This window comes from Papaver somniferum, chromosome 8 (assembly GCF_003573695.1).
Source record: "Papaver somniferum cultivar HN1 chromosome 8, ASM357369v1, whole genome shotgun sequence".
Lineage (NCBI taxonomy): Eukaryota > Viridiplantae > Streptophyta > Magnoliopsida > Ranunculales > Papaveraceae > Papaver > Papaver somniferum.
The window spans coordinates 170,525,528-170,536,598 of NC_039365.1; the positions used below are offsets into that span (position 1 = coordinate 170,525,528).

At 34.8% G+C, this 11,071-nt stretch overlaps 1 protein-coding gene across 1 annotated transcript; it reads right to left on the reverse strand.

The window, feature by feature from the left end:
* Nucleotides 1–4,763: 4,763 nt before the first annotated feature.
* On the reverse strand, nt 4,764–6,668 carry LOC113304738 (putative Peroxidase 48). The gene is made up of 4 exons (XM_026553881.1): nt 6,322–6,668; nt 6,031–6,219; nt 5,644–5,809; nt 4,764–5,433 (listed from the first exon to the last, which is right to left on the reverse strand). Exons 1-4 carry the CDS (start codon nt 6,619–6,621, stop codon nt 5,021–5,023), a joined length of 1,068 nt encoding a protein of 355 aa, XP_026409666.1. The 5' UTR covers nt 6,622–6,668; the 3' UTR covers nt 4,764–5,020.
* Between the last annotated feature and the right edge of the window lie 4,403 nt (nt 6,669–11,071).

Consider the following 11,071-nt stretch of genomic DNA (forward strand, 5'->3'; position numbering starts at 1 on the left):
TATAGAGAAGCAACAAGCCATATTATTAGGAATACTGGCACTCTTAGAACCAGACGAAAAAAAAGAACAATGGAAATGTTAAATATCATATCAGTAACATTATTAGGAAAGAACGAATAATTAATGTCAACGCTTAACTTCAGTAAGTGTACCCTAAGAGATAAAAAGGGCGACAACAATACCTACAAAATGAAAATGCCATGAAAATGTCTTCTGAAATCATTGAACTAAACAATCCCAACCCTGGTAGGTTGAGAAGTTTTTTTTTTTTTTTTTTTTTTTTTTTTTTTTTTTTTTTTTTTTGTAGATGAGTAGCCTGCATTGACAAAAAAATGTGAGATATAACAGTCATAAATGTTAAGTTACAGTTTCCAGTTTTCTTACCTGTATAGGTTGTATCAATGCATTTCTTTTCTTTTTGATAACTTTTCATGGGTTTGCGTTGAATGTTGTGCTTGTTGACCGACTAAAACTATGTCTTGTCGATATACTTGTTCGGAATCTATGGCTTATAGGTGGCTTGTTTTTTGTTTTGCTTCTTTTTGTCTACGTGCTTGCTGTCCCAAGCACCTTGCCTGTAAAGTTTGGTTCGCAGTTCACGACATAGTTCAGGGGTAAATATGACTTTTTAACAGGTGAGATAACCGTCACCTTGCATTTAAGAGGATGGAAAGCGTTATTTGGAAAATAACGGGGCAGTTTAGAAAAGTGCAAAAAAACGGGGACATTTTTTTTTTACCCTAATTCAAAACTGGGTCACTTTATCAAAATTCCCAAATTTCAATCCAATTTTCTGTCCGAGATATGGGACAAGGATTAATTCCTTACCGTACAACTAGAGAGTACGAACTCCTTTATAGCCAAAACCACTAACACAGGCCACACATTCAGCAATCAGGCACACTGTCTTTTGACTACTTGGTTCCTTTAGTGGTCAGGGGATTTAGCTGACTTCTTCCCTTTCCGTGGATTGTAGAACTGGCGGCAAATTCTCTATATAAAAATAGAGTTTTTTCGAGCGCTGTGATTAATCGGAGCTTCTGGTTGATTCTGGCCCCACCATTTTATCTATTTTGGTATATTAAATAGTATCAAAAAAGAAATTTAAGAAAATATTTTTTTGTCCCATAATATATTTTCCGGAAATACACATTTATGAGAAGTTATTATCAAAAAGAAATTTTTTCGCAAAATATTATTCAATTACTAAATAAATGTAAAAAAATCATCAAAAATATATTGACACCTAATTTAATCTAACATTGAAAATGAGGAGAATCTTTTGACCATAATATATTTTTCGGCCAATGATATTCAAGGAAGTATATTACCTAAAATATCTAAATCTAATAAAAATTTAAAATTATCAAAAATGAAAAACCGGCAATAATTAATTTAATCCTAATAATCCATAATTAAGATATGCAAATCAAATCACGATATTATTGTTCATCACGGTTCATCTAAAATTTAAATCAATCATGAAATAATTAAACAAGAAATAAATAAACAAAAAAGTTCAATGTATAATGCCCGATTACACTTCTTTTGATTAAGTTGATTTTAATTGCAATTACAAACCAATCATAACAAAAAGTAAAAAAATCAATCATACTTAGATCAATCAATAAATTCTAAAATCAAATTATATAAAGTTGTGGATACGCACCCGTAGATTGAAGTATACTTCCTTTTACGAAAAAATTAGTTGATGATCCTGCCAAATAGCCAAAATACAAAATTATTAGTAGAAAATCGTGAAGAAAATTACAAAATAAATTCGTGTTAAACAATATCAAGCAAACGTTCAGAAGGAGAAATATCAGTACAGAAAATGCAATAGAAAATATGAATGAGTTTCAACATATTTTTGTTAAAACTATTCAAAATCGTGATAAATATTTTAGGTAACATTTCATTCCATAAATAAAGGATTAATGAATATTTTTACCTTAAAAATGTGCATGATATATTGATTATTATTTCTCACGATACGATTCATCTCCAAAATCTCCAAAATAATGAAAACATTTATTCTATTCCAAAACCATTTGAAAAGATACTCAACATATTTCAGGTATAATTAATTGATATTATATTTCCACAACATTTTTTTATGGAATTTGTCGGTTGGTGGTTCTCTATATAAAGCATTCGTGAACAAGCCTAACCGAGTTGTTTCGACGGTGCTTCTTTCTTCTAGATTTTTTTTCTTCCCGAAAGTTATATGGTTTTATCTGATCCATTGTCATTGTTTATTTACAGGGATCCTCGATCATGTACGTAGCTTTTGTAGCCGTCCATAGTCAAGCAATATCAAGGTATATCAAATATTGTTGTCATTCCGATATGAAACACAATTTTTATGTTTTGATTTGCAGGTCTTTTGATACATCAAACGCGTTTTGCTTATTATTATTCATTCAGAAAAATAAAGGTTTGTTCAATTTTATTACTGATCGTGTTTGTATGATTGTTCTTCTGATAAGAGAAAATGAGCGTGACAAGTAAAGAATAAATAAGTAAAAAATTGGATGGAAAACTAAATTAGATGGAAAACTGGGACAATTTATTAAACCGAAATTAAAAGTGGAGCAGTTTATCAATATTCCCTTTAAATTTCCATTTCCATCTCTCTGTTTCAAGACTAGGCGGCTCCAACAACAGAAGGTCACGAGAGATTCACCCATGGTGTCGATTGGTAGTAGTAGAGAAGAAATTTAGCTGACAGAGATGGGTTTTTGCTCAATTTTGGTTTTTATTGAATGGTGGGTGTACGGCTAATCTGCAGACGAAAAGAAGAGGAGATCAAGCCTCCATTTAGACGAAAAGAATGGTGGAATAATACCAAAATCTGTAAGGCAGCCTGGATATCCAGGATTGAGATGAATTTCGAGATCTCGGAAGATGGGTTTGATGGCTGAGTTTATTCTGGGATTATCCAGGATGGGTATTGCTTAGAACTCGAACGCATTCCTGTTTTGGGTATTTGGTGGAGTTTCTTGAACATGGTATTGTGACACACAGATATATTTGGCTACAGAACAAAAGAATAGGGCATCGTAGATGAATCATGAATTATCAAAACTGATAAAATTGGTGAACATATTTCATTAAATGTAAATTCAATCAAATTATCCTTAAAAATCTCTTAATAAAACATAAATTAAGCCATCACAAAAATAAAAACATAAACTAAGCAATCACAAAAATAAAACATAAACTAAATAGAACTAGATGATATAGCTCGAGTCGTGCTTGCTCCTCCGGTAGCAGATGTAGTTCAATCAAAATCAGGTATGTTGATATAGCCATCGGGGCCAAAGGTTGGGCCCGACCGCCAAAACCTAACATACGATGAATTTGAAGCCCAGATATCAACCTTCAAACCGTTATTGCAGTCAACAGAATTACCACTAATAAAATACTGATATCCTTTCTTTGTTATTGGAATCGTATCGTTTCCGGTGTTTTAAGCAGCGAGTGGGGATGTTGCGTTACATGATATGTAATCCGTAGAAGTCACTTCTAAGACATTAGTAGTGTTACGATCATAGACGAAACGGACACTGTCATCACCAACTAGAAAAGCCGGTCGCAGCGCCCAATAATGGTAATCAAATTGAGCCTGACCTGACCAACCAGCAGCATCACCAACATTCCAAACAAAAGCATTAACCATTAGAGGGACAGCAAACATAAGTACTAAGGGAAGCAAGAAATTGGTTTTGAAAGCCATGACGATGGAAGAAAAAAAAAAGTTAATCAGAGAGGAAGTTCGAGAGAGGAGAAAAGAGATGAGATTGTGTGTGAAGAAAAAGCATAGGGGAATGAGGTATATATAGAGTTTGGTTTTGGGATGATTTGCTATATTCTAAACGGATTCAGAATTCTTGTTCTAGCAAGAAGAGGAGATTAATATCAGAAAAGAGGTATGGCGCCTTAGTATACTTGTTGTACTCTAAAACAGATTCAAGGTGTAGTTGGAAATAAAGAAAGAACGTTAACAAGGTGAACTTCTTTACTCTATAACTTTACAGTATATTTAAAGTTTATCCTTTGAATATGCGTTAATGTAATCGTTATGTATTTTACCAATCTTTCTGACACTCATTGGAGAGAATTTCGACAGCAACAAGATCAAGGAGAAAGTGCAGTGCCCGATACCACCAAGGAGCAAAGAAAGTGCTGAGCTATAGTGGAGTGGGTTTAGGCAAGTTAAATATCAGATTTCAGCTTTAAAATGTTTCTGCTACATCTGATTTGGTGGATGTCTACAATTGATTTTGAAGAAACTTTATAAATCAAGAAAAGCCTCAGCACCAGTTTCACGCCTAGCCAATAACAGCGCCTAAACTTGTCTGCATCTAGCCAGTAAAATAACGTATACATTTTCAGTCGATTTTGATTCAATAATGATGAGATTCAATTTTTTTATTCTCTACCTCTAATTTTAACAGTGATGAATATTGGCTCCCAAATGTTCATTAGATCGTGTTCTCCCCGAGATGCTCTAATTCCTTGCTGTTATTATGTTGTTATGATAATGCTTACAGGTCTCCCTTTGCTTGTTGCATTCGCCCTGGTTGTAGAAATCCAGACAAGGCGGCGGTTCAACTAATCAGCGCTGCCATGCCATCCGTTAACAAGGTGGGTTAGTCAGCATTAAGATCATAACTTCTTTAATTTATACAAGTTTTTGCTCAACAGGAAGGAATGATACCAAAATCTGTAAGGTAGCTTGGATTTGGATCAGATATTCAAAACTAGTGTTTATTTGAAATTTTAGCCTATGAGCAGAGCCTAATTGCACTTCTGGTTACAAATAACACCAATTGTTGTAAAAACGCCAAGGAAAATGATTTTCATACCCTATCTAAAAGAGAAGGAAAAACTGAAAATAACAGAAAATACAATCTGGTCAAATAAAACCAACTTCAGACTGAACACAAGCAACAAAAGATTAAATTGAACCACCAACAAAAGAGTTACCCTCCTCTAACGCACCCACCATCTTTGATCACAATGTGGAGGAACAATTGACTCGAATCTGTCCCATTACCAGTCCTGTAAGTACTCCATTGTTTGAAAGCTTTATCATTGCTTTGGAGAAATCCTTTATAAACAAGAAATTGTTTGCTGCGTATGCTCTTACCCAGCTTGCAGTTTTTTCCACACTCATCAGTTGCTGATCAGACGGGAGGATACTTTTATTCCGGATTAAGCTTTGATAGAAGTGAGACCCAAACCCTGTCTCTGGTGCTCCGTCGCTCTTCATATCGATGAATTCTGAGTTAGAATTATTTTCACATTTCCGTCTCATAACTTTCAGGAACTCAGGTTCTATACTGGGGTCTGGTTGGCCGGTACCATTGAAGTTGGACATTCTTTCGGTTAGGAAATTGCAGTGAACTACACCAATACTGTGAGTACCTGTATGAGAATAAGCAAATATTGTGACCCAATTTTGTCTAGTTAGCACAAATCCAATTTACACATTAACAACCGGATTACTTTGTCAAGTGAAACCCCATACACAAATTTCATCCAGAATTACAAACTAAACACTAATAAGCATAAACAAACTCTAGTTGAAATATGATTACAGGAGGAAGATTGTCAATTAGGGTTTAGTAAATTTACCCAATAGACTCACTGTTTCTTGTTCATTGAAGTTTCTATGGAGAAACTTTGCCAAGATGACAGAGAGATCATCAGTTGGTGCTGGAAGCTCCATTATAGCAATTTGTGGGTAAGATATAAGACTATCTCTCCTACCTGTAGGAACTGGATAGAAAGGTCCACCACTCTGTAATTCCAACAATCCACAAAAAGCAAAACCAAAACCAAAACCAAAATCAAACTCAATAAGATGAAACCAACATCAAACCCAAAACCCAAGAAAATGAAAAGATAATCAAACCCAAAATTGAAGAAAATGAAACCAAAATCAAACTCAAAACCCTAAAAAATGAAAAGATTATGAAACCAAAATTGAAGAAATAGTCAAGAAATGGAAGAAGGAATTACCAGAACAACACTATCTCTTGCAGCAAGAACCAGAATATCAGAGCAAGAAACAACACCAGGACAAACCGATTCAACACTGGATTTAATCTTGTCAACTACATCAAATCCTTTCAGCGATTGATTGGGTATTACATCTTTCTCAGCTTCTACTCCATTCGTTGAGTTCAACAGCACAGATGCATCACATCCCTTCAAAACAACAAATCCAAGATCAAAATTACAGTAATCGAAATTAAAATTAAAATGAAAAGCATAGTTAAGACAGGTGAAGAATCGATGGATTATTATTACCATAATGAAGCAATCATGGAAGAGTAATCGAACAAGTGCCGGAGCAACAGTAGATTCATTGTTGTAAAGTTGTAAAAGTGTAGATCCAATTATCTTCTCGGCATTTGGACATGAATTGCGGTAGAAATCGAATTCAAGAGATTGATTAGCAGAGAAAGTGAACGTCTGGTCTCCAACCAAAGAATTAAACCAAAACGATGATGATGCTGGTGATGATGATGAAATTACAGTAGAATCTTCTGTGATCACTGAGAGAATTACAGATACAGAAAACAACATCAGAATCCATTTCTTCAACATCTCTTCTCTCTCTCTCTCTAATCTTCTTTCTCTAATTTTGTTTGCAGAAGAAACAAGAGAAGGGTTTTTAATAGGTTTTCTTTTTTCTTTTTTTTTCAGGGAGACGTAAATGCCCTCCAACTGATTCTGTACGGAGGGGTGCAGGCGGGATATTCTCGTTTTTCCCGCCTTTGGGAGTGGTCACGTATGTCTAACACAGGTTTTCTTTTCTTTTCTCTTTTCATGGGAAAACTAGAATTTGTGGCGGACCTGAAAACCGCTTTGCCTCGTCCGTCCCCAAGCATTTTATGATTTTTTATTTGGTGTACTTCGCATGTTCATATACGTGTTTAGAAAATTTTATTTGATATAGCTTTACTTTCCCTCGTCCCGTGGTTAGGACTTTGTGCATGTACCGTGTATCGGGCATGTCATACATAATTTGGCTCTTTGTATCGGAGCGAACTTTCTAAAAGTCAGTCGTTGAGATGTTAAACTTGATTCTCATATTATCGAAGTGAATATGTAAATTTATGGGGACCGTAAAATATAAGATGATCTGGAACACTTAAATTTAGTTTGAGCGAGTAGAGTTAAACCGCTCAAATTGTAAGATGATTCCTTGCGTGCTTACACAAAATTTAGGATTCATGCTTTATAACATTTACCATCTTGCTGTGAGAGAAGTTCCATAACTGAAGTTGTAGCCGTCGACTCGACTTATTTATCTTCTTCTGGTGCTAAATTGTCTGAACACAACTGAATCGTTATTTCAAACCATTATTTTGCTGATAAAACATGTAACTAAAATTATTTTTTGAAAATTTAACATACAAAAGCATTGTTCCTCTCTAATATTGACGCCGCAGTTGAAATATGCATATATTTGAAAGCTAGAAAATCATAAAATGTAGGTGGTTGATTTCAATGCAGGGATAAGTAAGACATTTCTTAAATTTAACCATGCAAATAAGGGGTACCAGTTTACTATTGAGAAGGGTACCTCTTAACTCTTACACGGGATTAAATACCCTTCTCAGCAAATTGAAACATCTATTAACATCATTTTTTTTGCTAAAATTAGACTTCATATGGAAAGGCAACTCATTACTCATTAGCTTGGGGACAAAGTGGGGTAAACGTAAATATGGGTGGCGGGACGCGTGTTAGTACTTTCATTCATCAGGTAGAGAAAAAGTATGTATGTTTCGGCGAATGCAATTTGTTTTTCCTTTTTTGGAGCAACAATTGGATAAATGGGAGTAAACCTGAGCACTGGTTTCAGTGATTCTTTGTCTTGTACATTTTGAACATTTATTGGTGTAATATTATCTTCGTAGCAGCTTCAAAAAAAAATTCCTCTCAAAAAGTATAATACCAGGTGTTGAAAGGAGTGTCAACAACAATGCACCTAAGAGTATCTCCAATGTTTGGGATCAAAGTCATTCAATATGGAAGTATTGTTATCTCCTTGTTCAGTCTTCAATGTTTGTGTTAGAACATTGCTCGGTCGAACTCGCATGCGTTGCTATTTCAAGCATGTTTGTCAATGTTAGTGATCAAAACTATAAGTCTTGATTTCTAGCCTATTTATAGATGTCTCGGACTAGGACATAGATAGTGTAGTTGAGCTTAGATCTCTCGGCGTTCATCATTTGAAGACGAAGAACTACTAAGGGGAGCTTGTGGAACTTCATCAACAAAAGGTATATGGAGACTTAAACTCATCTATCACTTGGAAAGTCTATTTCTTCTTTATCTCCTATACTGAGACATAAGTCGTGTTACGATATATTTTTCTATTATACACATTTGAGATTTCGGGTTGAGTTTATCTCGCTTATATATTTCTCGAAATATGTGTTGACAAGCTTGCGCTTTAGCCATGTTCATCTTACATTCGTGACGAAAGTCCGAATAAGATCATATGAAAATTTCCTAGTTACATCTAACATGGTTTGTGTAATATAATCATTTGATGTTGCCTTGGAATGTTTCATTATGATAATTTTAATAACTTAAAAATCTCTTTGACGAAAAATAGTTTGTGAACAACAACTATATAACGTCCTCTAAGAAAGTTTCAACGATTGAAATTAAGAGTTGATGAGATACCCATCCTTGGATATAAGCATATATATTATGTTCCCACATTAGTGTATAAATCCATAAACCGGGAACCAAATGTATGCATATGTGTGTATACAAAATTGGTGAAGGTAACAAGATAAGTATGCGTACCAGTACGCATGCTGGTAGAAGTTTTCAAACCAAAAATAACTGTTGGGTTTAGGAATTACAAACTCCTAAAATAGTCACATTAAGTATGCATACCCGTACACACACTATAAAGAGTTTTCGAACCGAAAATATATGCTGAGTTTGGGAATAATTCCAAAATTCCTAAACTGGTCACCTAAAGTGTGCGTACCCGTACGCATACTGGCGGAATTTTCCCACCGAAAATTTCTGCTGAGTTTGGAAACTTGTAAAACTCAAATATGGCTGCTTAAGTACGCATACCCGTACGCATACTTAAGCTGGTTATTTTATTAAATCGTTCAGTTCATGAACTTAAACATATAAATCTTAAGGAATGCAATATTTTGCAAATCGTGGCTATAATGTTCATGATTGATTCAAGTGAATCAAACCGATTTGATTTCGATTGTATCTTCTATGCAATTGAACAACTCTTTAACTAGTTTCATTTGAGTCATTTGAACTAGTTATAGATAAGATAAATAAGGTTAATATGAGAGTAACCATGTGGCTAACCTCGGTTAACTATTTAATGAGCCAACATGAGTGTACACGTTTGGGTACTGTTCATAAACCTAAATGAGGGTACATATCATTTGTGTGTAACAACAAGCTAAGTTCGATCTAACGGTTGAAAGATATTAGCTTGGTTGAATCAGGTTTTTCATTTCACAGTGGTTATTGAATGCTTTGTTACCAAGGTAACTTGGATTGCAAACCCTGATTTGAAAACTATATAAAGGAGAACTCTAACAACTGGGAAACCTAATCCCCGCACCTCTTGTGTGATACTATTTGTATAGCTAGAGTCAATACTCTTTTAACCTTAGGTTTCTTCTTGAGACCCCGTAGGTTAACGACTGTAAGACTTCATTGGGATTGTGAAGCCAGACCAATACCACTTCTCTTGTAGTTGTGTGATCTGATCTTGCTGTTTCTATCGTATGAGTACAATTGTAAAATTGGATTGAGATTTCTTTGTCTGATAGGCAAGATAGAAAAGTAGTCACAAACAAACTTTGTCTCATCGTTTGTGATTCCACAATATCTAGTTTCGCCATCATACAATTTAGATTATTGTGAGGTGATTGATAACACTAGGATTTTCTTCGGAAATATAAGTCTGGTTTATCAATTGGTTCCTGTTTACCTTGATTTATCAAAAGATGAAACAAAAACTCTTGGGTATTTCTGTGGGAGACAGATTTATTCATTCCTATAGACTTTTCTGTGTAAGACAGATTTGTTTATCAACTCTTCGATTTTGGGTCGTAGCAACTCTTGGTTGCGGGTGAGATCAGCTAAGGAAATCAAATACGTAGTATCCTGCTGGGATCAGAGACGTAAGGAGCGTAACTGTACCTTGAATCAGTGTGAGATTGATTAGGGTTCAACTACAGTACAGTCCTATGTTAATTGGTAGTAGGCTAGTGTCTGTAGCGGCTTAATACAGTGTGGTGTTCAAACTGGACTAGGTCCGAGGTTTTTCTGCATTTGCGATTTCCTCGATAACAAAATTCTGGTGTCTGTGTTATTTCTTTTCCGCATTATATTTTGTTATATAATTGAAATATCACAGGTTGTGCGTTAGATCAATAAATTAGAATATCCAACCTTTGGTTGTTGATTTACATTGATTGACACTTGGATATTGGTCGGTACCATCCAAGTTATCTCTCTGGGATTTAATCAAGACTCGCAGATTTCCATTTGCTTGAGTAAGAATTAAATCGAGATACAGAGATATTATACTCTTTGATATACTTTTATCTAGATTGAGTCTGACTGTCTTGTTGATTCTCTAGAAAGTGTATTGGCGTAAGTCCTCTCAGATTGCCAAACGAATTGTTGGGTGTGGTTGTTAAACCCACGCATTTTCAGTTTGGGATCGAAGTCATCCTATGTGAAAGTATTATTAGCTTACTTTTTAGTGCATTGTTATTAAAAGATAAAAGAAATTTAAAGATAAAAAAACTTTTCACCTAAAGTTCATCTATGGTGGGTTTGTCCGAAGAATCTACGTTTTCGCGGAATTTATAATCTCATGGAATTACAAATTCTGGGATTCATGTAAATCCCTTGTGTGTTTAGTAGTGTTAGAGTATAGTCTTTAAAATGTATGAACTGTGTCATGTATATGTTCTTGTGAGCGTGTGAAGTGTGTGATGTGAGTAACTGACAGTAATAGGTTAGAGTGTACGTTAGTCAC